The sequence below is a fragment of the Triturus cristatus genome, chromosome 4_2 (assembly GCF_964204655.1).
Source record: "Triturus cristatus chromosome 4_2, aTriCri1.1, whole genome shotgun sequence".
Classification (NCBI taxonomy): Eukaryota; Metazoa; Chordata; class Amphibia; order Caudata; family Salamandridae; genus Triturus; species Triturus cristatus.
In genome coordinates, this window is record NC_140586.1 from 715449242 (window position 1) to 715477113 (window position 27872).

The 27872-nt window shown below is 44.9% G+C and overlaps 1 protein-coding gene across 3 annotated transcripts in view; it reads left to right on the plus strand.

The window, feature by feature from the left end:
• LRP8 (LDL receptor related protein 8) overlaps positions 1-27872 on the plus strand; it is a 1041819-nt gene that overhangs the window by 820100 nt on the left and 193847 nt on the right. For all 3 annotated transcript variants that reach the window (XM_085602589.1, XM_085602587.1, XM_085602588.1), the window contains one exon: positions 24733-24904. In XM_085602589.1, coding sequence (XP_085458715.1) covers positions 24733-24904 — 172 coding nt within the window. The remainder of the gene's footprint in view (positions 1-24732; positions 24905-27872) is intronic.

Sequence of the window (27872 nt, forward strand, 5' to 3'; positions counted from 1 at the left end):
GTGTCCACGGCTGTGGATATTCTGCGAATGGGTGACCCGATTGCTCATTTTCCGACGGATCATCTCTTGGAGGTTCTCCACCAGGGCTCTGGTCGGAGGAAGATCTTGCTTCCGTTTGAGGGTTCGCTCCTTTCGTCCCTGACGTGGGCTTGGGGGCGTCCTGCCTCAGGGGATCCGGTGCCTCAGCACCTTCTACACCGGCACCTTCCGGCGCCGCGTGACCCTGCCTGTCTTTCCCTCCACCCCTCTGCCGCCAGTCCTCTTTTGTGGACAGCCTTTGCCTCCCTGCCGCCGCTGTTGACTCCGCCCTCCCGGGAGGCCCGCTGGCTGGACTCTTGGGGGCGAAACATGTTTGCCTCGACCAGCGTGGCCCTGAACACCTTGTCTGTCCTGGTTAGGGCCTCCTCTTGTCTGTGGATCTCGGACTAGTCTTTGGGGTCTGCGGCTTCTCAGGAGACTGTTCAGTTGGACGTACGGCGTCATGCGTTGGATGGCCGGGAGCTGGCGGCGTTTATCCTTCACTCCGCTCTGGATATCTCGGAGGTGCTGGGCCGGGCCATGGCTTCCTCAGTCGCTCTCCATCGCCATGCTTGGCTTCGGGACGGCGTCTTCCCCGAAAATATTCAGAAACTGCGCATTGATCTCCATTTTGATGGTAGCCTGTTGTTCCATGCCCCAGCTGACTCCGCCATCCAAAGGTTCCTGGCGGGGCTCCGTCCCCCTTCTCCCCCTTATACTCCTCCTCCTTCTCCTTCTCAGTGATCGAGGAGTTGAGCTGGTTCTGGTCCTTCTTTGGATGGTCGCTCTTGCGGTGGAGTGTGTTTTCTGGCCATTGAGTCCTCCTTGTGGGGACTTTGGCAATGTTGGCTGCTGGACAGCCCTAGTTCGCTGTGTTTCTTGCTAGAACTGTTACGCAGACTTGGCCCACAGTTTAGGCCTTCTGTTTTTCTTTGGGCTGATTGTCAAGCCATTCGCGGGTTGTTTTCCCTGTGGCTCTTTTGTTTTTCCTCTGTTGCGGAAATTCTTACAAAGAGGGTTCCCATGTCTTGGGACTTGACATACCCTATGTGGGGTAGTGGTAGCTGTTATACAGCGTGCGCTCTGCTGGGGGGGTTCTGGTGGCCCTTTGGTGCCTGTTCTCCGTGGCGTTTCTGTATGTTGCTTTGCTTCTTGAGGGTGTGTGCGCTGCCCCTCATGGGGGTGTGTCCGGCCCTTTCCTCTTCTCTCTATTTGGGATAATTCTGTGCCCTCCCTTGTCAGGTGTTACCCACTCCTGTCTTCCTGGGGCCCTGGGCTGTTTTTAGGTCTCGCCTGACCCAGCGCACTTATTGAGAGGGCTCCAAAAAGTGCTACCAGGCCAGCCTAGAGCTACAGTGCATGTGCGCGGGTGCCGCACTTTACCGCGATTACTTTTACTTTCGTGGCCGGACGGTCGCTTTGATGTTTGATCGTGATCGCGATCACTTTCGCGGCCGCTTGGCATAGCCAATAGGTCTCGCTTTTGGGACCTTATAAGTATTTAGTTATGCAACTGTTGCATGGCTAAACCCTTATAAGGTCCCAAAGTCGAGACCTATTGGCTATGCCAATGCTGGTTTCTGTTCTGGCAGCTTGTCTGTTAGCGCCACTCTGGTTGGCCTGTGGCTTTCCATCTGGTGTGGATTAGCCTTCTTTTCCCTCATTTCCTTGGGCCCTCTGGGCTCTCCCCCTGGCTTTGGAGGGAAGCTTATTGCCTTGAAGCGGTGTGGGGTACTTCGGCCTCTCTGGCCTGGTCCTTGGCTGCTCTATCGTGAGTGTGAAGGCCACCCCCTCTTTTTTCTTCTTCCCCCATCCCTCTGGGGTCGGTGGTGTTCTGCTTGTGGGGGGCTCCTCTTGCCTGGGAGGGGCCGGGTTATTGCCCGGTCCGCAGGTCTGGTCCCCTATGTGACCCTCTGTCCTGTTATGGCTGGGGGGGTCCTTTCGCAGACCCTCCTTCCCCGTGGGTATTGCTAGGGTATCTATTCTACGTGACGGAATCTGCGGCTAGTAGTCTCTATCAGATGTACGAGTTACTTACCTTCAGTAACGATGTATCTGGGTGAGATGATTCTATCCGCAGATTCCTTCACGGCCCGCCCTTCCTCCCCGTTCTGCGAGGACCCATGGGTTGGTCTCGGCACTCGCCTCCTGGTGGGGGGCTGTGTCTCTTGTGAGTGCCTGCCCATGCTCTTGGCAGGTTGCTCCGTCTTGTTGTTGTTCCTTCCTCCCCTTGGTTCTCTGGAGGATAGGGTTATGGTGCTCCTGTGCCCGCTACTTGGGCTGCTCCAGGTTTGGGGAGGGGTTTTACCTTCAATCTCTGCCCTCCCTCCCTTCCTCTTGCTGCTGGGGTCCCTGCCCCTCTGCCGTCCTCTGTCTGGGGGTCACCTGGCCATGCCATGCCCTGCCCTGCCCTTGTTCCTTGGAGGATGGTTGCCCTCTGTGCCGGGGTGGCTTGGAGGGTTGTTTTGGTTATTGTTGTTGTTGTCCTGTCTGTTCTGGGGCTGAGTCCCCTTCCCTATTTACGGATGGGGGTTGTAGGCCTGCTACAGATGTCCTGCTTTTATATATGTTCCCTGTCTCCAGGGGAGGGGGGAAACGCGGTTTACATGCTGGCAGGGTGGCTCTCGGGCTCTGCTCTGTTCTTTATTCCGCCCCTGCCTTTGGAGGCTACAGTGGTGCACCGCTCCTTATGGTATCGCTTGTCTTCCTTCTTTGTTTCTACTCTTTCGCACACTGTTCTCCTGCTCCCACAGTTTGCCTGGTGGCTCCGCGTTGCGGCACGGAAAAGTTCTCAGAAGAAAACTGACGTAGGCGCACCAGGGTGGGGCTTATGTGACCTCGCTAAAGTCACATACGCGGATGACGCCTAGGCGGAGTTGTGTGGTGTCTCCCCGCCCCCTGGCGCACAGGGATGCTGTGGCAAAAAGTTTACGGATCCAGTCTCCCACCTGGGGATAATTCTACAGGAAGGAATCTGCGGCTAGAATCGTCTCTACCAGATACATCGTTACCGAAGGTAAGTAACTCGTACATTTAGCCAATGCCGAGACAGGGCGGGCCACCCACGGCACGATGGCAACAGGCGGCAGTTCTAAAGTAGTTTCTTAAACTTTGGCTGGAGTGGAGCTCGCCGTTGCTGGCACCGCCGGCCAGTATGGTGTGTGCACCCTGCAGCTTCTCATCAAGGTGCTGCTCGAGTCCTGACCAGAGTTGGACCAAGGCCTCTGCTGTGCCAGAAAGAGGGTTCACTGGTGTTTGCAGCCTCTCGTCATGATGCCACACGCGTCTGGACCATGGCCGTGCCTGCCAGAGTTGAGTTTGGGTCCTGCAGCCTTTCATGCCGCTGACCTATCTGCCAAGCTGCCATTGTCAATTGTCAGGTAATGTAAATTTCAATTATATTTAATTTTAGTCCGTCATGGTCTTCACTGCTGAGATTTTGCAGTGCGACTCACTAAGTAATGTGCTCGACTGCAGGACTTTCAGTTCCATGGTCTCGAGGCAGCGCGGGCCCGTCCCTGCCAATCTCACCTGATGAAGCATTAACCAATGTGACCTCTTCCTCAGCGAGTAAAATGTTCCTGTCTGGCGCCCCTTCTCGGTTATTGGTGCGAAATGAAATACAGAGGCCTGATCGTGATGTTTGTGACAACGCTACGTAAATACTGGACAAGCACTTAGCTGTTTCCCTCCCAATTTATCTTAGCTGCGTCATTGAAAAATAACTTCAACCTAATGAAAACCAAAGAGTTTTGTTTGCATCAAGAAAGCAGTTGGCTCCAGGCTGCTGGGTCACGTGCTCCCTGCTCTAACAGCCTGAGCACCTCTTCACCGAAGGAGAGAGTACAGCATAGCCAGAAAATGGTCCTTGTCTGTATCGCTGCATTCCCCCAGCATGCGGGAGCCCACAGCTCGTAGGCATCCCCCAGTAATGCAGTAGCCCCACGGCATTCCAAATCCCCAGCTCGCAGAGCCTAGCTTTTCAGTCCGTTCACAGGGTCAGTGTTTTAAATGAGGAGGGATTCGTTCTTTACTTGCACTTCTTCCGTTTAAAAGAGAGTACCTGCACTTTTAATCATGGTCAAATACTTTTAAAAGGAGAGTACCGGCCAGAACCTGGATCTCCTTCAAGAGGTAAGCTCTCTTACACTGCAGATCAACTGCATGACCTTAGAGAGATGGCGCAATATAATTGCAGTCATTCAATCACGCCGACAAACATCAGGAAAAAATGTCCTTTTGTATTAGACCCCTCGACCTCATCCCCAGCTGTTAAGACCCCTACGTTACAAACTGTTTTGAAAATGTGCTTATTGAACTGTCGTTCGTTGCCTAAGAACGCAATTGAACTCCGGCTTCTGCTGGAAGAACATGACCCAGATGCCCTGTTTCTTACTGAAACATGGCTCACCAGCACATCAGATCCGGTGCTGGTCCAAGTACTCCCCCCCCCCCCCCCCCCCCCCCTGGATATCTGATTCAGTGGCAAGATCGCAAATTAAGTCGAGGAGGGGGTCTGGCTATCATTTTTAAAGACAAAATTAATTGCCGTATTGCAGCCAGCTGGATCCCTGACTGTGAAAGTCTTTCCTTTGCACTTGGCCTCTCTCATACTTGTACCTTTTCTGGGACCCTAATATATCGGCCCCCTGGAGCCATCGGCCATTTCAGCAGAGACTTAACAGAAGTTATAGCAAAATCAGTGAGTTCCCTCCCCAATTTCGCTGTACTAGGCGATCTTAACATCCACTTTGACGATAGGTCCTCACCCGCTGCAGATTAAATAACCGATAGCCTGGGTACTCTGTCACTTAATTTGAAAGGGACGGACCCCACCCACCAGAAAGCACATCTTCTTGACCCGGTTTTCTCCAACATTGACAACCTTGCTGTCGGAATACCTATCCCTATACCTTGGTCAGACCATCACTTCATTTCTTTTGCTTGGTCCCCTCCGGTCAGCAGTCAGCCATTAGAAACGGTAAAGAAATGGAGTCGGAACTGGTCCAAACTCCCCACTGAGTCCTGGGCACTAATTCTCGATAATACCAGACCCGTGTTAGAGGGTGACAGCGAAACCGCCAACAACAAGTTTAATAACTGGCTTGACTCCTCCTTAGATCTGCTGGTACTAAAAAAATGGAAGACCACTAAAAAAGGTCCTAAGAAAATTGCCTGGTATTCTCCCCAGCTCAGAGAGATGAAGCAAAAATGTAAACGCTTGTAGAGAAGCTGGAGGAAAGACTTCTCCTCCATTAAGAAAACTAAATATAGAGAGGCCACCAAAGCTTACAAGACAGAAATTAGAAAGGCCCAATCCCTGCACTATGAAAAAAGGATCATTTCAGCATCCAACTCCCCTCGCGCAATTTTTAAGATTGCGAAATCTCTCCTTAATCCCCTCCCTCTCCCCTTGCCCTCTGTTGACATTCTAGGACGATGTAACAATCTGGCAAAGTACTTCTCCAAAATAAATTGAAGATTTTTATGCGACTTTACCCCCTATTTCAGCACTTTTAAACTCTTCTCTTCTGGAGGAGCAAACACATTCGTCCGATCCCCTCTTTGAAATAATTCCCCCCTGGATATGAAATCCCTAAAAACCTATCTCAACCAACTGAAATCTGGCTCCCACAGTGATGTGCCCCTCCCCCCCTCTATTTTGAGTCAGGTCGCTGATACGGTTGCCACTACCATATTGGACCTTATTAACATCTCACTTTCCTCGGGATCCGGTCCTTCTCTTTGGAAACGGGCCATGGTCAAAGCCCTTCTCAAAAAACCGAGTCTGGACCCAGAAGTATTTTCAAACTACCGGCCGATCTCACTTCTGCCTGGGATCTCAAAAATTGGTGAAAAGTATATTAACTACGTTCTCTCTGCCTTTCTGGAGAAGAACGAACGCTTTCACCCTTCACAAACCGGTTTTAGACCCCAACAGGGCGCGGAAACTGCCCTGCTGGTTGTTGTTGAAGAAACTAGGAAAATTCTGGATGTTGGCGGGTCCGTGGCAGTTGTTTTGCTCAACCTCAGTGCGGCTTTTGACACGGTTAACCACCAACTACTGATCGAGACTGAGAGAGGTAGGAGTGAATGGAACCGCACTCAAGTGCCTTGAGTCTTTCTTGGACAACAGATCATTCCAAGTTTTTGAGGATAACTCTATTCCCGAAAGTATGCCTCTGAGATTCGGGGTGCCTCATGGCTCTTCCCTGAGCCCCATGCTTTTTAATGTATATATGAGCCCCCTCGCCGAGGTTGTTAAGCCCTTCGGCATTCAGATTGTCACATATGACGACACCCAGTTGATTGTGTCTCTTAACCAATCTGATAATGTGGAGACTAATCTGGCCATCTTTCTGGAAAGGGTCTCCGCATGGATGGACGGCTCATTTTTTAAACTCAATGGGGCAAAAACTGAGCTGATGTTCTCGGGCAAAACCTCGTCCCTTGATGCCAGCCGACTCTGGCCCAGTTGCTTGGTCGTAATGCATCCCCCCAAAGATCAGGTAAAAAGCCTTGGTGTTTGGCCGGACCACAACCTAAACTTCAAGGAGCAAGCACGGAGGGTGGCGGGTACTTGCTATGGGATCATGAAGATGATCAGGAAAATTCTCCCTCTGTTGCCTTTCAATGCACGGAGACTGTTGGTTCAAGCCCTAATCCTTTCTAGCCTTGACTATGCCAATGTGCTCTATTTAGGTTCCCCGTGCTCAACCATTAAAAAACTACAAATAGTACAAAATTGTGCAGCACGTCTCCTTATGCAAGTCCATAACCGAGAATCCGCAAGACCGCACATCGCCTCCCTTCATTGGCTTCCAGTTGCGGAACGTATTCAGTTTAAAGCACAGTGCATTGTTCACAGGATTCTTTCGGATAAGGGTCCACCGATCCTTCGATCTATCATCTTGCCCTATCACCCTAAAATATCCTTGCGCTCCGAGAATAAACTTCTGGTAGCTGTCCCAAGGATAAACTGATCTCGGACTGGTGGACGTATGTTCGCATATACCGCAGCTAAATGCTGGAAGCAGTTCCCTAATAACATTCGTCTGGAGGACAGCTATCTGTCCTTTCGCAAACTCCTGAAAACTTATCTGTTTCCATGATACCTGACTGTACTTCGGTGATGACTCTGTTTCTAGCGCTGGGAGGCCTACTGGTAGCCATGAGCTTTAGAAATGCATATTCATTCATTCATTCACTTTTAATCATGGACCAATACTTTTAAAAGGAAAGTACCGGCTCTTCTTAGAAGCAAACAGGTATGCTGGAATAGCGAGCACCTACATTGTTATATTTGCATTGCAAAATCCTGCCAACTCGGTCCTCTGTGTGGTGCCAGAGAAGTGTGCAGCTTCGCTGCTTCAGAGTCAGTGTTACACATCATGGACACCCAACGGAAGTGACATCAATCTTTAAAATTTGTGCCAGCATTTGACAGCATAAAACCTTTAATTCTAAAGACCAGCATAGTGCGGTAATATCATTTGACACTCTAAATAGTAAATAAGCAGTAAGCCGCGTCAGTATACAAAAGACAGGGTTAAATGGAGCACGACTGAATTATATCGTAATGCTGAAAGGGACAACAAAGTCCATGTCGAGGCTCTGCTTTTACTTGCTGGAATAAGACGGGGGCAATGTATTATGAGGCAAGCTGTTTTCGTATTGAAAATAAATACTATGGGCCAGATGTATCAAGGGTTTTCCCGTTCGCAAACGGGCAGATTTGCAGAATAGACCAGTTTGCTAACGGGAAAAAGCCTTTTGGGATGCATCATCCCGAAAGGCCATTGCAAAATAAGGAATCGCCTAATTTGCGACTCCCAATTTTGCGAATACATTTAAGGAATTGCAAATTGCGATTCCTTAAATGCAATTTTGGAAGCACCCAAAAATTGGCCTCAAGGAATCGCAAATTACCATCAAATTCAAGTTGGTAGTAATTTGCGATTTCCTAGAAAAATGCACTTTTTTGCATGTTTCTTTCTAAGTGCCATGTGGCACACATAAATGCTCTTAGGGCATGTATGTGCGCCGCATATGCACACATACATATTTCAGGGGTGCAACAGGTGTCCTTTTGGCACCCTTGAAATTGCATTCGCAATTTGCGAGTGCCTATTAGGTACTCACAAATTGCGCATGCAATTCCCATTCATTTCTATGGGCCTCTTGACCCATAGAAATGAATGGGAAGCCATTCCTTATTTGCGACTCGCAATTTGCGACTCGCAAATAAGGAATGTGTAGGAATCGCTATTTTAATTGCAAAACCTACATACATTGCATTTTGCGAGTCTTGCATAAAGAATCGGTAAAATTCGCTATTAAGGACTCGCAAAATACAAAGTTGATACCTCTGCGCCTAAGCATCAAAGCTGAGACGCGAGTTGCAGCCACTTCTAGACTACAGGAGCACTGCCAGCAAGCTCTCTTGCTCTTCTGTCCAAAAACACGGACAAAGAAGCTCTCTGCCTCAGTGCACTACAGGGAGAACTTACTTCTGGTAGCAAAGGTGAGTCCAGCAAGAGATCAGTTTCTGATCTGTGCAATGGGGGCAATTTCTTTGAGACTGTGGAAGCGGGGCTGAGATACTTTTAGAACTTCTAATTTTTCAAAAGGGTCTAATTTTTAACATTTTGTGTCATTTGGTAGCTGGATGTCACTCATAAGACTGAGACCTTGTAGCACTAAACCTACACAAGTCACTATTCTCCACTGCACCGACCATGATTCAATTATGTGGCTCTCTGGTTGCGCGCATTAACTAATAGAAGTCCCAAGTGGAGAGCCCGGACAGAGTCCCATTAGTGCCCTTCCATTTCTGGTACTTTACAGCAGTTTAAAGATCTTCTTAGTTTCTCATTACTCCAATGGGTGTAATTTCGGATATCTATATATTTTCCTCGTCTTTATTGCTTGTTTTTTGCTCGCGACAAATTGTCACTCATAGTCATTGAATGTTACTCAAAATACACTGAATTTATGAAAATGTCACAGATAAGCAATCTGAAACCTTGGCAGCTATGGCTAGGCTCTTGCAAAATTGTAAAATTCATGACATTTCTTATTATCCTATTCTACACTGTTCCAAACGGAAAACATTTCTATCCTGTCTGTATCTCACTTGAGTTTTTACGTGAGGTATGACTTCACGTGAACATGCACTTGGAAATGTAACCCGAAATACCTACAATCCACATTTCGAGCAATTTGTAAAATGATGTGTAGCTCTACTTAATTTTTGTGAAATATGTGAAAAAGCGCTATTTTGCTAGGTCGCTATAGTTTGAGAACCCAGTTCGTACCACATTCTCAAATATAGCTCAGTTTAGCTGGAAGCCAAAATCAATCCCATCTCTGTTCAGAGACGAACGCATTTGCGGCCAAGCATTTCTTTTTGGCACAGGAGTTTGGATAGTTTCGCCGCATTAAGCACTTATAGCTGAAGGTCAGCTCAGAAAATGACTGGTTGGATCAGGACGAGAGGTCTGTGCGGCACTGGAAGAGAGGCAAGGGCTTGAAATCCTCTTCCATTACTTGTGACCTTTCCTTTAGTGTAACTGCTGTATTATTTTATTTCTACAATTTATGTTTTTAGCATTATCTTTAAATATAACTGTTGTGAAGCATTGCAGCGGGTTCCTGAGAGGGGGAAGTGACATCACTAAACAAGCATTTGCAATGAAATATGTCTCGCATTACTGAAAGTTTGAGCTATTGGCATTGCACATAACATTATTATTTGCAACACCAATAGCTCAACCTTTCAGTAATGCGAGACCTATTGCATTGTAAATGCTTGTTTCACCATCTTGATGTTTTTGCCACTAATATTTTTTATATGTACGGTAAATGTTCAATGCGATGTAGGTCTGTCTAGTAAAAGTTTATGGTAAAAGGCTGATATTTAAGAACCGTGTGGGGGGGAGCATGTTTGACAAAGCCATCAGTGTGATAAAACTGTGGAAAAAAGACCTGTGTGCGCGGAGTTGGAGATGTCTGTATATAAAGATGTGCAGGGGAGGGATGAGGGGGTGGATCCCTTGGTTGGGGGGGGGGATTTGTTCAGATAAAGGTTAATTATAACAATAGAGGCTAAGAGGACAGGGGTCAGAAACTAACCGTTACATGCTGGTGTTCTCCATCACACACAACCGAAGCATCGGCCCTATTAAGGCCTGCGGATCCAAATCTTCGGGAAATCCGAGGCCTGATCAGGGTAATGTAGTAGTGTCCCGGGAGATCCAAGAATGCGGGAGGACCCAAGGATTTGGAAAGATCCAACGGTGTGGGGATGCATGGTGTTGGAAATAATTGTTTCTAATTAGATCAAAATAGAGAAGTGGGCACCGTGCTAAAACTGAAAGTGCTTTCAACATACATTTTGCCTCTGACACCATAAATTACAGCAATTATTTTGTCAACTAGCCTGTTTAATGACTGTGATCTACAAAATCTTTTTTTTGGTTTTTGATTTCTTAGATTCGATGAACACTACTGGTTTGACACACACTTATTGTATACAAGATATGGTGACATAAATATTTACATTTGTACAGTGACTTCAAAATGTGACAACAAACGAAAAAAATTATATAAATACAACATAAAGATTATCAAATTGGAATTATTTTTCAAAGCTGAAGTCAAATGTCCGAAACAAATTAGTTCATGGAACGTGAGCAGTTGGCTCCTATAGTTCTCGCTATTATTGCGGTCCTATGCAGAGTCGGGTACCTGTGTCTGTATATAATTTCAATGAGCAATGCAAATTGCAGTCTGTCTTTGCATTTGCAATTGCTTATGTAGAGAAGCTGGTTCTAGCTTAATCTTCTACAAAAATCCTCTGCGATCTCTGCTTTTGCGCCAACGCGTTTCGACCTGTGTAGTTGGGGACCTGTGTGATGTTTGTGAGGTCGTCTTCAGGGCGGGTATTGTGGTGGAATCGGACTTCTGTTCCTGTAATTCAATTGTAATGGTATATGGTTACTCCTACTGTCATGTATTTTTGATTGTGGAGTTTCTAATGGTTGTTCTATGTCAACTTACGTTCACTCCAGGTGGTTGAACTTGTCTTTTATGTTATGCCTTGTTTTGTGTACTGCCGACTGAAGTAGAATGACTTTCTTGACCTTGGTCTCGTTTTTTTCTTTCTAAAACAAATGAAAGGGAGAGGAGTTGGAGTCTACATCCCCTTGAGATTGCCTGAAGCTGTGACATGGTTTCTGGCAAGTACTTGAGTTAGGTAGTTTATTATTGTTGTCGCAGTGCGTGCTTTTGTGATTAGGATTTCTTTTCCCTACTGCGTGCCTTAAACGTGCTTCTTTTTAAGTTGCGGTGGCGTGACCTCTATTTATGCATACCGAGAGTTATTTGTGTGTGAGGGGGGGGAAGAAAATCCGCTTCGCTGTGCCCTGGTGAACACCGTGATTGTTACTGGTGAAAAACGCGATTCCAAGCGGTGAGGGAGCTCGTCCCGGATCAGCGCGTGGTGTTAGTTCTATTTAAAGAAAGGACGGTGGGCTGTTTACATGTAGCTCATGGGGGCGTACTGTTCCGTACCTTCTTGGTTTGCGAGTGAAGGAATCCACTTCTTCAGCGCTCGTGTATCTCCTGTCTCCTCTCTCTTTTTCGGCAGCTGGCAGGTTTCTTAGCGTTTCCTCAGGGTTATTCATAGCGCTCTTGCCATTGGTTGATTTATATAAGGGAGTGCCCCTTATTGGCGCGTTGCTTGCTCCACGTTTCAGCTGGTTGGGGGTGTGTCGTAGTCATAGTTACCGTGTGGTGCAACACTTCGTAGGCGATGTTTTTTTGGGTTGATGAGCGGCTCTTCCAGTCCGTGAATTCTTCCGTGATTCCACTGCGGTGATGTGCAGCGTGTCCGTCATGGCTTAGGGGTATGTTGATGGTCAAAGTGATCATGTTGTTTTTTCTGCCTCCCGGTTCGAATCCGGGTCATTAACAATTGCGGGCCCTGTTATTAAGATGGACCGCTTGTATGGTGACGCTTTTTTCTCAATAGAGGTTTTTTGATGGTATGTGTCCACTTTGTAAATTAGGGTGGTTGGTCCTTTTTGCTGGCTTATGTTTTTGGTTCAAGGGCGCATTTTCGGACGGTGGGTTCATGCAGAAAGCGAATGGATTGACGTGCAGCGTGTCTGTCATGGCTTGCGGGTACGTTTCTGTTCATGCTAGTCCTTTTGTAGCTCCGCCTCCTGATTCGAGTCCAAAGAATTTTTTTTTTATTGCTGCTCCTGTCTCTGTTGCATCTTGCGAGGTGTGCTTACAGCTGTTAACTGACACATGATTCTTTGATTATAACGGTCATGTTATCGGCGTTTTCCTCTTTTTTGCTTGTCGCTTCATAGCGTTGTGTTTCATATGTTCGAACCTTCCTGGGGCTCCAGGTAGTCATTGTCTACGGTTGTGCTATGGCTGCTGGACATTTGGGGTGTAGAGGTGTCTCCAGATGTACACGTGTTCTTATGGCATTGGGTGTGATTTGTCTTTTGTCCAAGGATATTGAGGTGCAATCTTTTATTTCTTTTATTTTTCAGAGAGGTGACATGTCAGGCTCCTTATCAGATGATGTTTGATATTTCCGTCATTTCGTTTAGTCCATTGTCTATAGTGCCTAGGAACATTATAGTTTTGGCTTCCACTTTTGAAAGGGTTGCGTCTATGTTCTTACTTTTGATATGACGTAGAACTGTCCACTTTAGGTCATTTATACTGTGGTTTTTTTCAATCCAGTGGGACACCATGGGTGCATTGTGAGTTTTGCACTTGATTCTTGAACGATGTTGTGAGATGCGGTTTTTCACAGGTTGTGTCGTTTTTCCGATGTAGGCCAATTTACATGGGCATAAGACACAATAGATGACGTTTTGTGTGTTGCAGTTGGTGAAGTCTTCGTGAATCAGGTACTTTGGCCCGTACTCAAACTTGGTGCCTTCGATTGTGCTATCGCATGATACGCATGTACCGCATTTTTTGTGGCCTTTTATCGGTGGTAGTGAAAGCATGGATCTCAATGGATGTCCCTGGTTGTTTGTAGTAGGTGTTTGCACGAACCAATTTTTCTCGTATGCTGATGTTTTTTTTGAGAGCAAAGATTGGTATCTGTGAAAGTGGTTGAATTCCTTTGACTGTGTCCCAGTTTTTTCGAATGATTTTTTGCATATCGTTTGTTCTGTTTGAAAAAGTGGTGACGCATACCAGTTTGGGGTTTGTTTTGTCTGGTCTTGGAGAAAGAAGGGAATCTCTGGGCGTGTACCATGCCCTTTTAGTGCTCTTTTAAGGAGTTTTTTGGGGTAGTTCCTTTTTTGTAATTTCTCCATTAGGATGCTGGCGTTCTCGAAATAGTCTTCTTTTTTCGAGCAGTTTCTCCTAATTCGAAGAAATTGACTGTAAGGGAGATTCTCGCGTAGGTTACGTTGGTGGAAACTTTGGAAGTCGAGAAATGTGTTTCTGTCTGTTTTTTTGGTGTACAAAGTTGTGTAGAGATGACCATCCTCATGTCTCACGAGTAGGTCCAAAAAGTTCATTTCTGTTTTGTGATGGTTCATTGTAAATTGAATGTTTGGACTCCTGTTGTTTAGCCATGTCACAAACGCTTCTAGATCTTGTATCTCACCTCTCCAAAGTAGAAAAACATCATCGATGTAATGACGCCACATTTTTATGTGGCCGTCGTATGGGTTGTTGTTGTACACCCATTTTTCCTCGTATAGGGCCATGAACATTATGGCCATTTCTGGGGCGAAGGGACAGCCCATCGCGGTTCCTGTGACTTGTAGATATTGGGTGTCGTTGAAGGAGAAAAAGTTGTTTCTGAGGCAGATATGTGCTAATTGAACAAGATGGTTTGTTGGCACTGTGTGCGGGCGAACTCTTTTATCAAGAAAAACTTGTATTGCTTCTAGGCCTTCTTCTTGGGGGATATTGGAGTATAGGCTGACAATGTCCAAGGTTACAAGGATTTCATTGTCTTTGTCGAAGGGAAAATTCTCGAGCGTTGTGATGGCCTGCATGGTGTCTTTCACGTAACTCGGAGTGTCTTTGATCAATGGTTTCAAAAAAGTGTCCACATATTTTGCTGGTCTCTCCAGTATTGAATTTACTCCTGAGATTATGGGCCTCCCAGGGGGATTTTTGGGGTCTTTGTGTACTTTTGGGAGGACATACATAATGGGTGTCCTGGGATTCTCATTGATCAAATACTGTGCTTCTTTAGTTGTCAGCCACCCTTCTTCTTTGCCTATATCAATGATGGGAAGAAGTTTCCTTTTTATTTTCGAGCTCCAATCTTCATTCGATTTCCTGTAGTATTTTTGGTCCATTAGTTGGCGATGTACTTCTGCTTCATATTTCTCCCTCTGCCAGATGACTATTCCTCCTCCCTTGTCTGCCGGTTTGATTATGAGATTTTTGTTTTGTTGCAGGTGGTCCAGAGCTTCCGTTTCTTGTTTTGACAGGTTCCATTTCATGAAGGGTTTCTTCCTGTCTAGGTTGTCGAGATCTCTTAGGACATTCTTCTCGAAAGTTAAGAGTTCGACGGGCATGTTTTGTGAATTTGGAAAGAAAGACGATGGATTTTTTAGTCCGGAGAAGTTACGAGAAGAATATTCTTCTCTTTCTTGGAAAAAGACTTTGAGTCTCATTTTCCTGAAGAGTTGAATTATTTCCATCTTCATCTGAGTTAAATCTGGTCTGGCCGTGGGGATGAATGATAGGCCTTTTTGGAGTACTTGAATTTCGGTTGGAAGGAGAACTTCGTTGGAAAGGTTATATATGGAGCCTATTTCTTCCCTTACCATCGGTATACGTTCCTCCTGGTTGTAATCTCTCCCTGGTGTTGGTTCGATTGGGGGTTGTACCATCTGTTGGCTCGTGGACGGCCTCTCGGTCGGCTGTTGCCTCTGTCTAAAAAAGGTGCCTGTTGGTAGAATGGCCTTGGTTGAATGTTTCTGGTGTCTGTAGGGCCTTCGCTGTCGCTAGATGTTCCGGATGAGGAAGAGGGTTCTGAGAAAGTAAGGAACCTTCTCTTGCTCCTACCTCCGTATACGTTTAATATTCCTGTATTTTGAGGCTGGTTGTAATATTCTTTTTCTAGGTAGGGATAGGCTTTGGATATAGAGAAGTTAATTATATCTTTTTGTAATTTGAATCTCTTTGCTTCTTCAGTGTTCTTTTTGAAAATGGTGTTTTCTTTTTCCAATTTGGAAAGGATGTTCTTGGCGTCCTCTATTGCTGTGTTGTTTAGGAATGCTTCTTCCAGTTCTTGAATTAGTTCCAGCTCTTTTTGGCTCAATCGTTCAGCGGTTTTAATGGAATGGAACATCCAATCCCGTGAGCATTTCGTTCCAATATGGCTGAAGCCTTCAAGGTACTCCGGTTGGTCTGTGAATATCACTGGTATGTTCTTCACTTGTAGCCCAGTTGGTATTGTGCCTGCTCTAAGATGTTCTAATAGTGCTTCTCCGTGTAGGGCTGTTCTTATCTGTTTTTTCTTCAATCTCGTTATTCTCTCCAAATCTGTTTGTTGGGCAAAACTGGTGGAATTCTTTCCTAGATTGAATGATGATGGTCTTTTTAGGAGTTCTTCGATGTCTTCCTCTCTGAAGCTTAGGGTTTTGGGTTCTGTCATTGATCTGAACGAACTTTTACTTTTTACACCTGTGGGGTGTAGTTTCAGGGTCTGTGAACGTAAGGTTGACTGTTATTTGGTTTTTTTTGAAGTGGTGCAATTTGCTGGTGTGGAACGTGGTAGTGTTCAATCGAACAGGAATGTTTAGAACCTAGATTTATTTGTTCTAGGAACTAGGATTTTAATTTTCGAAGGTAGTTGTGGTCTACCTATACCCTCGTGTGCCTGGTGCACACACTAATCGTGGATAAGAAAATGGGGGGAGATTCAATAGGGTGTAGCAGAGGCTGGAATCTAGACTAACTGTTTTCAACATACATTTTGCCTCTGACACCATAAATTACAGCAATTATTTTGTCAACTAGCCTGTTTAATGACTGTGATCTACAAAATCTTTTTTTTGGTTTTTGATTTCTTAGATTCGATGAACACTACTGGTTTGACACACACTTATTGTATACAAGATATGGTGACATAAATATTTACATTTGTACAGTGACTTCAAAATGTGACAACAAACAGACACGCTGCACGTCAATCCATTCGCTTTCTGCATGAACCCACCGTCCGAAAATGCGCCCTTGAACCAAAAACATAAGCCAGCAAAAAGGACCAACCACCCTAATTTACAAAGTGGACACATACCATCAAAAAACCTCTATTGAGAAAAAAGCGTCACCATACAAGCGGTCCATCTTAATAACAGGGCCCGCAATTGTTAATGACCCGGATTCGAACCGGGAGGCAGAAAAAACAACATGATCACTTTGACCATCAACATACCCCTAAGCCATGACGGACACGCTGCACATCACCGCAGTGGAATCACGGAAGAATTCACGGACTGGAAGAGCCGCTCATCAACCCAAAAAAACATCGCCTACGAAGTGTTGCACCACACGGTAACTATGACTACGACACACCCCCAACCAGCTGAAACGTGGAGCAAGCAACGCGCCAATAAGGGGCACTCCCTTATATAAATCAACCAATGGCAAGAGCGCTATGAATAACCCTGAGGAAACGCTAAGAAACCTGCCAGCTGCCGAAAAAGAGAGAGGAGACAGGAGATACACGAGCGCTGAAGAAGTGGATTCCTTCACTCGCAAACCAAGAAGGTACGGAACAGTACGCCCCCATGAGCTACATGTAAACAGCCCACCGTCCTTTCTTTAAATAGAACTAACACCACGCGCTGATCCGGGACGAGCTCCCTCACCGCTTGGAATCGCGTTTTTCACCAGTAACAATCACGGTGTTCACCAGGGCACAGCGAAGCGGATTTTCTTCCCCCCCCCTCACACACAAATAACTCTCGGTATGCATAAATAGAGGTCACGCCACCGCAACTTAAAAAGAAGCACGTTTAAGGCACGCAGTAGGGAAAAGAAATCCTAATCACAAAAGCACGCACTGCGACAACAATAATAAACTACCTAACTCAAGTACTTGCCAGAAACCATGTCACAGCTTCAGGCAATCTCAAGGGGATGTAGACTCCAACTCCTCTCCCTTTCATTTGTTTTAGAAAGAAAAAAACGAGACCAAGGTCAAGAAAGTCATTCTACTTCAGTCGGCAGTACACAAAACAAGGCATAACATAAAAGACAAGTTCAACCACCTGGAGTGAACGTAAGTTGACATAGAACAACCATTAGAAACTCCACAATCAAAAATACATGACAGTAGGAGTAACCATATACCATTACAATTGAATTACAGGAACAGAAGTCCGATTCCACCACAATACCCGCCCTGAAGACGACCTCACAAACATCACACAGGTCCCCAACTACACAGGTCGAAACGCGTTGGCGCAAAAGCAGAGATCGCAGAGGATTTTTGTAGAAGATTAAGCTAGAACCAGCTTCTCTACATAAGCAATTGCAAATGCAAAGACAGACTGCAATTTGCATTGCTCATTGAAATTATATACAGACACAGGTACCCGACTCTGCATAGGACCGCAATAATAGCGAGAACTATAGGAGCCAACTGCTCACGTTCCATGAACTAATTTGTTTCGGACATTTGACTTCAGCTTTGAAAAATAATTCCAATTTGATAATCTTTATGTTGTATTTATATAATTTTTTTCGTTTGTTGTCACATTTTGAAGTCACTGTACAAATGTAAATATTTATGTCACCATATCTTGTATACAATAAGTGTGTGTCAAACCAGTAGTGTTCATCGAATCTAAGAAATCAAAAACCAAAAAAAAGATTTTGTAGATCACAGTCATTAAACAGGCTAGTTGACAAAATAATTGCTGTAATTTATGGTGTCAGAGGCAAAATGTATGTTGAAAACAGTTAGTCTAGATTCCAGCCTCTGCTACACCCTATTGAATCTCCCCCCATTTTCTTATCCGCGATTAGTGTGTGCACCAGGCACACGAGGGTATAGGTAGACCACAACTACCTTCGAAAATTAAAATCCTAGTTCCTAGAACAAATAAATCTAGGTTCTAAACATTCCTGTTCGATTGAACACTACCACGTTCCACACCAGCAAATTGCACCACTTCAAAAAAACCCAAATAACAGTCAACCTTACGTTCACAGACCCTGAAACTACACCCCACAGGTGTAAAAAGTAAAAGTTCGTTCAGATCAATGACAGAACCCAAAACCCTAAGCTTCAGAGAGGAAGACATCGAAGAACTCCTAAAAAGACCATCATCATTCAATCTAGGAAAGAATTCCACCAGTTTTGCCCAACAAACAGATTTGGAGAGAATAACGAGATTGAAGAAAAAACAGATAAGAACAGCCCTACACGGAGAAGCACTATTAGAACATCTTAGAGCAGGCACAATACCAACTGGGCTACAAGTGAAGAACATACCAGTGATATTCACAGACCAACCGGAGTACCTTGAAGGCTTCAGCCATATTGGAACGAAATGCTCACGGGATTGGATGTTCCATTCCATTAAAACCGCTGAACGATTGAGCCAAAAAGAGCTGGAACTAATTCAAGAACTGGAAGAAGCATTCCTAAACAACACAGCAATAGAGGACGCCAAGAACATCCTTTCCAAATTGGAAAAAGAAAACACCATTTTCAAAAAGAACACTGAAGAAGCAAAGAGATTCAAATTACAAAAATATATAATTAACTTCTCTATATCCAAAGCCTATCCCTACCTAGAAAAAGAATATTACAACCAGCCTCAAAATACAGGAATATTAAACATATACGGAGGTAGGAGCAAGAGAAGGTTCCTTACTTTCTCAGAACCCTCTTCCTCATCCGGAACATCTAGCGACAGCGAAGGCCCTACAGACACCAGAAACATTCAACCAAGGCCATTCTACCAACAGGCACCTTTTTTAGACAGAGGCAACAGCCGACCGAGAGGCCGTCCACGAGCCAACAGATGGTACAACCCCCAATCGAACCAACACCAGGGAGAGATTACAACCAGGAGGAACGTATACCGATGGTAAGGGAAGAAATAGGCTCCATATATAACCTTTCCAACGAAGTTCTCCTTCCAACCGAAATTCAAGTACTCCAAAAAGGCCTATCATTCATCCCCACGGCCAGACCAGATTTAACTCAGATGAAGATGGAAATAATTCAACTCTTCAGGAAAATGAGACTCAAAGTCTTTTTCCAAGAAAGAGAAGAATATTCTTCTCGTAACTTCTCCGGACTAAAATATCCATCGTCTTTCTTTCCAAATTCACAAAACATGCCCGTCGAACTCTTAACTTTCGAGAAGAATGTCCTAAGAGATCTCGACAACCTAGACAGGAAGAAACCCTTCATGAAATGGAACCTGTCGAAACAAGAAACGGAAGCTCTGGACCACCTGCAACAAAACAAAAATCTCATAATCAAACCGGCAGACAAGGGAGGAGGAATAGTCATCTGGCAGAGGGAGAAATATGAAGCAGAAGTACATCGCCAACTAATGGACCAAAAATACTACAGGAAATCGAATGAAGATTGGAGCTCGAAAATAAAAAGGAAACTTCTTCCCATCATTGATATAGGCAAAGAAGAAGGGTGGCTGACAACTAAAGAAGCACAGTATTTGATCAATGAGAATCCCAGGACACCCATTATGTATGTCCTCCCAAAAGTACACAAAGACCCCAAAAATCCCCCTGGGAGGCCCATAATCTCAGGAGTAAATTCAATACTGGAGAGACCAGCAAAATATGTGGACACTTTTTTGAAACCATTGATCAAAGACACTCCGAGTTACGTGAAAGACACCATGCAGGCCATCACAACGCTCGAGAATTTTCCCTTCGACAAAGACAATGAAATCCTTGTAACCTTGGACATTGTCAGCCTATACTCCAATATCCCCCAAGAAGAAGGCCTAGAAGCAATACAAGTTTTTCTTGATAAAAGAGTTCGCCCGCACACAGTGCCAACAAACCATCTTGTTCAATTAGCACATATCTGCCTCAGAAACAACTTTTTCTCCTTCAACGACACCCAATATCTACAAGTCACAGGAACCGCGATGGGCTGTCCCTTCGCCCCAGAAATGGCCATAATGTTCATGGCCCTATACGAGGAAAAATGGGTGTACAACAACAACCCATACGACGGCCACATAAAAATGTGGCGTCGTTACATCGATGATGTTTTTCTACTTTGGAGAGGTGAGATACAAGATCTAGAAGCGTTTGTGACATGGCTAAACAACAGGAGTCCAAACATTCAATTTACAATGAACCATCACAAAACAGAAATGAACTTTTTGGACCTACTCGTGAGACATGAGGATGGTCATCTCTACACAACTTTGTACACCAAAAAAACAGACAGAAACACATTTCTCGACTTCCAAAGTTTCCACCAACGTAACCTACGCGAGAATCTCCCTTACAGTCAATTTCTTCGAATTAGGAGAAACTGCTCGAAAAAAGAAGACTATTTCGAGAACGCCAGCATCCTAATGGAGAAATTACAAAAAAGGAACTACCCCAAAAAACTCCTTAAAAGAGCACTAAAAAGGGCATGGTACACGCCCAGAGATTCCCTTCTTTCTCCAAGACCAGACAAAACAAACCCCAAACTGGTATGCGTCACCACTTTTTCAAACAGACCAAACGATATGCAAAAAATCATTCGAAAAAACTGGGACACAGTCAAAGGAATTCAACCACTTTCACAGATACCAATCTTTGCTCTCAAAAAAAACATCAGCATACGAGAAAAATTGGTTCGTGCAAACACCTACTACAAACAACCAGGGACATCATTGAGATCCATGCTTTCACTACCACCGATAAAAGGCCACAAAAAATGCGGTACATGCGTATCATGCGATAGCACAATCGAAGGCACCAAGTTTGAGTACGGGCCAAAGTACCTGATTCACGAAGACTTCACCAACTGCAACACACAAAACGTCATCTATTGTGTCTTATGCCCATGTAAATTGGCCTACATCGGAAAAACGACACAACCTGTGAAAAACCGCATCTCACAACATCGTTCAAGAATCAAGTGCAAAACTCACAATGCACCCATGGTGTCCCACTGGATTGAAAAAAACCACAGTATAAATGACCTAAAGTGGACAGTTCTACGTCATATCAAAAGTAAGAACATAGACGCAACCCTTTCAAAAGTGGAAGCCAAAACTATAATGTTCCTAGGCACTATAGACAATGGACTAAACGAAATGACGGAAATATCAAACATCATCTGATAAGGAGCCTGACATGTCACCTCTCTGAAAAATAAAAGAAATAAAAGATTGCACCTCAATATCCTTGGACAAAAGACAAATCACACCCAATGCCATAAGAACACGTGTACATCTGGAGACACCTCTACACCCCAAATGTCCAGCAGCCATAGCACAACCGTAGACAATGACTACCTGGAGCCCCAGGAAGGTTCGAACATATGAAACACAACGCTATGAAGCGACAAGCAAAAAAGAGGAAAACGCCGATAACATGACCGTTATAATCAAAGAATCATGTGTCAGTTAACAGCTGTAAGCACACCTCGCAAGATGCAACAGAGACAGGAGCAGCAATAAAAAAAAATTTCTTTGGACTCGAATCAGGAGGCGGAGCTACAAAAGGACTAGCATGAACAGAAACGTACCCACAAGCCATGACAGACACGCTGCACGTCAATCCATTCGCTTTCTGCATGAACCCACCGTCCGAAAATGCGCCCTTGAACCAAAAACATAAGCCAGCAAAAAGGACCAACCACCCTAATTTACAAAGTGGACACATACCATCAAAAAACCTCTATTGAGAAAAAAGCGTCACCATACAAGCGGTCCATCTTAATAACAGGGCCCGCAATTGTTAATGACCCGGATTCGAACCGGGAGGCAGAAAAAACAACATGATCACTTTGACCATCAACATACCCCTAAGCCATGACGGACACGCTGCACATCACCGCAGTGGAATCACGGAAGAATTCACGGACTGGAAGAGCCGCTCATCAACCCAAAAAAACATCGCCTACGAAGTGTTGCACCACACGGTAACTATGACTACGACACACCCCCAACCAGCTGAAACGTGGAGCAAGCAACGCGCCAATAAGGGGCACTCCCTTATATAAATCAACCAATGGCAAGAGCGCTATGAATAACCCTGAGGAAACGCTAAGAAACCTGCCAGCTGCCGAAAAAGAGAGAGGAGACAGGAGATACACGAGCGCTGAAGAAGTGGATTCCTTCACTCGCAAACCAAGAAGGTACGGAACAGTACGCCCCCATGAGCTACATGTAAACAGCCCACCGTCCTTTCTTTAAATAGAACTAACACCACGCGCTGATCCGGGACGAGCTCCCTCACCGCTTGGAATCGCGTTTTTCACCAGTAACAATCACGGTGTTCACCAGGGCACAGCGAAGCGGATTTTCTTCCCCCCCCTCACACACAAATAACTCTCGGTATGCATAAATAGAGGTCACGCCACCGCAACTTAAAAAGAAGCACGTTTAAGGCACGCAGTAGGGAAAAGAAATCCTAATCACAAAAGCACGCACTGCGACAACAATAATAAACTACCTAACTCAAGTACTTGCCAGAAACCATGTCACAGCTTCAGGCAATCTCAAGGGGATGTAGACTCCAACTCCTCTCCCTTTCATTTGTTTTAGAAAGAAAAAAACGAGACCAAGGTCAAGAAAGTCATTCTACTTCAGTCGGCAGTACACAAAACAAGGCATAACATAAAAGACAAGTTCAACCACCTGGAGTGAACGTAAGTTGACATAGAACAACCATTAGAAACTCCACAATCAAAAATACATGACAGTAGGAGTAACCATATACCATTACAATTGAATTACAGGAACAGAAGTCCGATTCCACCACAATACCCGCCCTGAAGACGACCTCACAAACATCACACAGGTCCCCAACTACACAGGTCGAAACGCGTTGGCGCAAAAGCAGAGATCGCAGAGGATTTTTGTAGAAGATTAAGCTAGAACCAGCTTCTCTACATAAGCAATTGCAAATGCAAAGACAGACTGCAATTTGCATTGCTCATTGAAATTATATACAGACACAGGTACCCGACTCTGCATAGGACCGCAATAATAGCGAGAACTATAGGAGCCAACTGCTCACGTTCCATGAACTAATTTGTTTCGGACATTTGACTTCAGCTTTGAAAAATAATTCCAATTTGATAATCTTTATGTTATATTTATATAATTTTTTTCGTTTGTTGTCACATTTTGAAGTCACTGTACAAATGTAAATATTTATGTCACCATATCTTGTATACAATAAGTGTGTGTCAAACCAGTAGTGTTCATCGAATCTAAGAAATCAAAAACCAAAAAAAAGATTTTGTAGATCACAGTCATTAAACAGGCTAGTTGACAAAATAATTGCTGTAATTTATGGTGTCAGAGGCAAAATGTATGTTGAAAACAGTTAGTCTAGATTCCAGCCTCTGCTACACCCTATTGAATCTCCCCCCATTTTCTTATCCTTAAAACTGAAAGTGCAGCGCCCGATCACAGTAATTTAAAAACAATGATGAACGTGGGCGCCGTTCTAAAATATAAAGTGCGTGCCCATGCATATTTAACTTATGTACTTGACAATCCATTGTTGGTGGGTGCAAATGTGCATGTGATTGGTGAAATGATGCAGCCAGTAAACTATGCAGAAAATGCGTATCCCCATAAATTCAGTGGCCTTTGTTCAAACAGATTACAGTCACATTAGGTTAAAATTAAAGTAGCCCTTGGAAACGCTGTATTTGTGTTGTAACCTGGTGGAAAGGCGGAACCAGCGTCTGGCGTACCTTTTAAAAAAAAAAAAGAAAATCTCTATAGGAACAGATGAAGAAAGTAAGTGAAAGGAGACTGTGCTTGGCCGGTACTTCTTAACTTTGACCAGAAGTGAGGTATCAGCTGCTTGAACAACTTAGGAGGGAGAAAAGAAAAGCGACGTAGGAGTGATCCAATAGTAAGTAGCAGGCAAGATTACAGTCTATGTAATGCTTACAGCAGGTCTTGCAGATAGCGCATGTGCGCTGCCTAGGTTTGACCTAAAAACAAAGATTATATTACACTGTGGTGTAAAGTGAGACAAAAGCAGCTTGTCGGATTGTCTCCCTATTGGTGAAGAGTTTCTGCAGGGGTGGAGATTCCTCGTAATATTCTCTGTTGGGATATTTTGTTTACTATTTGCAAATGGTTCCTTGGAGATTAGTTTTTTGTTCAGTGGGCTACATGTTCAGCAGAAACACGAGAATACATCCTGAATGCAACCTAAATCAGTAGATGCAATTAGATACCAACCTCGAGTTTCAAGATGCAGGTGAAATTATCCAGAACTCTCCTCATAGTTTATTGTATATGTCAAACCCATAGGATACCTCCTCAGCCTCCTAATAACCACTAGTAACTGCTCAACTGGATTTTCTACCAAGTATGCCTTAATCTTCACCCCTCTTACCACTGCATTGATACTTCATGCCTTTGATAGCCCAACCCACGTACAATTCAAACAAGCAAACATGCAGCATTGGCAGGCTTATTAGCTAAACAATTGCACTGTGACTTCCTTTTGTAACAGGCAAGAGTCCTTCCTTGATTTTCACCAACCGCCACGAGGTCTGCAAGATCGATTTGGTGAAGAGGGACTACTCGCGTGTCATCCCTATGCTGAAGAACGTGGTGGCCTTGGATGTGGAGGTGGCGACCAACAAGATCTTCTGGTGTGACTTGTACCACCGGAAGATATACAGGTATGCTAACACTGCAAGCATGCCCACGTGGCAAGGGCTGACGACTCACTTTAAGGCAGTGTTGCACCCACAACACCAGAACTAAACGTATTATTCACCCAGTGCTAAATTTTACTGAGAAGTGAACATGCAGTTGTCCACTTGTGGCCTCGTGCGCATGAATCCTGGGCATCTCTTATAATTTCCTGGACTTTTCAAGGTTGTAGATGTTTTAGCCCTTGGTTCTGGGATGTTTTCATGTAAGGGGGTGCACTTTGTGAGTGCAGTGTGTGCTGTGCGTGATACTAGGCTGAGCTTACATTTGTGCCTTCAACCCGAAATAAATTGGTGCTATAGTTAGTCTTTTTACGATAAGTGCTTCCAGACTGTGTTGTTCATATCCCTAGTCTGAGCTATGCAGGATTCTGGGATGCGCTACACATGGTGTGCTGTGCGTGGTTTTAGGATGTGCTGGCCCATGGTTATGGGGTTGCTGCTTGTGATTGCAGTGTGTGTGGTCACAATTTCACGTTGGCCTGATGATCATTCCGGTGCGTAATATATATGATTTGAGATTGTACTGTACTTGATGCTGAGCTGTGCTTAACCCTGTGCTGTGCCGGTCTGTAGTTTGTACAGTGTTTTATGCTATGCTGTGTCCAGGGCTTTAAGTGGTATGAAAAAATTGGGGGTCTCTCAAAGGGGCGTGGCCAATGTAATTAAGGGTGTGGCTTAAAAACACAAGCTAAAAATCTGTGCTTAGCATAGTGTGCCACCTGATTGCTATTTTGCTGTTTATCATTGCATCCAGATATATAATATAATTAACATTATACCTACAAAGAACCTGGACAATTGGCTTTGTCAATGACTGTTTGTTTCAAAAGATAAGTAAGCAACACCTATGGCTTTGTTGTATATAATATTGAAAATGATTCAGTTCTGAAATAAGACTGTGGAAGACCTACAATGAGTCTCTTCTAAGTTACATCAAAGGCAGTGAAGAGAGGCACTGATGCAGAGTTAATATTTGTTTTTCCACCCTGAGGGTGAGAGCAGAAATGGAGAGCCTGATAGGGACTCGTCTCAGCACCTGATTTTTAGAACTGACTGTGCTGAGCACTGGCAGGACCTGGCCCACTTAAAGCCCTGGGGGTGTCATTTGTGTTACCAGTGTGTACTGAACATATTTTAGTGTGCACATGATTCTAGTGTTTGTGTGCTGTACCTGAATGCGCAAGCTGCTGTTTGTTATTCCAGAGTGTGCTGTACATGATAGCTGAGGTGCATGTGAAGGCTCTGGGAATGGTTGCGTCTGAGAAATTAGCAGTGGTGGGTCTTGGTCAGATCAAGAACCCTGCCCTATTCCCTCCACTGGGCAATCAAGGAGTAGTTGACAGTGTGGACCTATATTAAGGGTAGCTATGGGTAGCAGCTGCTACTCAATGCAGTCACTTTGCTATCCCTGGCGCTGCCCTGCTACCTTTGGCTTTATGGGTATTAAAGGGATCTACAAGAACAGAAAGTAAACGGGCCCCTCTGCTGCGAATGGCAGTCTACGGAGGCTTTGGGGTGGGCGGGGCTTCAAGTGTGTTATGTCAAAGGGTGCATAATGAGTTATCAGAGACAGCGGTCCCTTTAAAAAATTATTACAAACATGTAGCCACAATGCTGAAATCAGGATTGGGTCTAAATGTGTTCAATGCAAAAATGTTAAAGATTTATTATCAAGAATTAAAGCGTAAATAATACAAAAACATGAAGTAGGCAGGACGTGACGGGGTATCTGAAAATCAACAGATTTCCTTACCTCAGTCATAAAGCTTAAAAGTGAGTTGGTGGTAAAAATAAGCAATAACAACAGTCACAATAACAAAGACATCTTGTGCTCCACATAAATCGACAATACAGATTGGGGTTAAGATGTGGTTGTCGACGATGTTTCGAGACCCAACAACGGTTATGGGATCATCATCAGGACTAGACAATCAAAGAATGCCTGAGAAGTTACTGAGAATAGAGAGAATATATCCTGGGAATGGTGTCCGAACCATGACAGAGGAAACATCGTCTCCTATAATGGACAAGAGGGCTAGCTCGGTGAGTCACAAGGCGAAGAGCACGGGCCCGTCCACTGTAGCTGGTGCGAACGTAGCAGGGGTACGAGCGTGCCAAGCAAAATTGGCAGGAGAGCACAGTGTCGGCACCACGGGGATCGTGGTCGGAATGGGGTGAAGTAGATGAGGTGGAGTTCCAACTGGAGTCAGGTAACGTGGTAACGAAAATTCATGGATGCATCGCCACAGGAATCGTGGTAGGACCGGGCTAATGCAGAGTTGCAACTCCGGTCCGGCAACGGAGTAACGAGATTAAGCAAGGCGGGGGCCTGCAAGGTGCTCTCCAAACAAAGGGGATAGAGGAAGATGACAGGAGCAAAGGCTGCGTGGATCAATGGAGGTGGACGCCGACACAGTGCTCTCCTGCCAATTTTGCCCGACACGTTCGTACCCCTGCTACGTCCGCATCGAACACATTTAGACCCAATCCTGATTTTAGCATTGTGGTTACATGTGTGTACTCATTTTTGAAAGGGACCGCTTCTCTGATAACTTACTACTACCCTTAGTCCCTTTCGACTGTAAGGGTCCCCGTGTTCTGTGTTGATATAAAGGGTGCATAATGTCACATCCGCTTCTCTAGCGGGTTGGTGAATCTGCAGCGTTGTACGGCTTCCCCAGGCGAGGCCCGCAGTCGCGTCAGCTCATCTGCCTTCCCTTTGCCGTCCAGAGTCTTGATTTTATTACACAGAATGCAGCACCCCACAAAGTGGACCTTCGTCTTACAAAATGTAGAGCTCCACACTGCATGCTGTTATGTTAATTTAATTTATAATGCGCAAATATCACCCCGGGAGGAGTACCTCAGTGCAGCCCAGTTTATAAGCAGAGGAGCCGACTGATGCGGCCTAGAATAAAGACGTTTTCTGAAA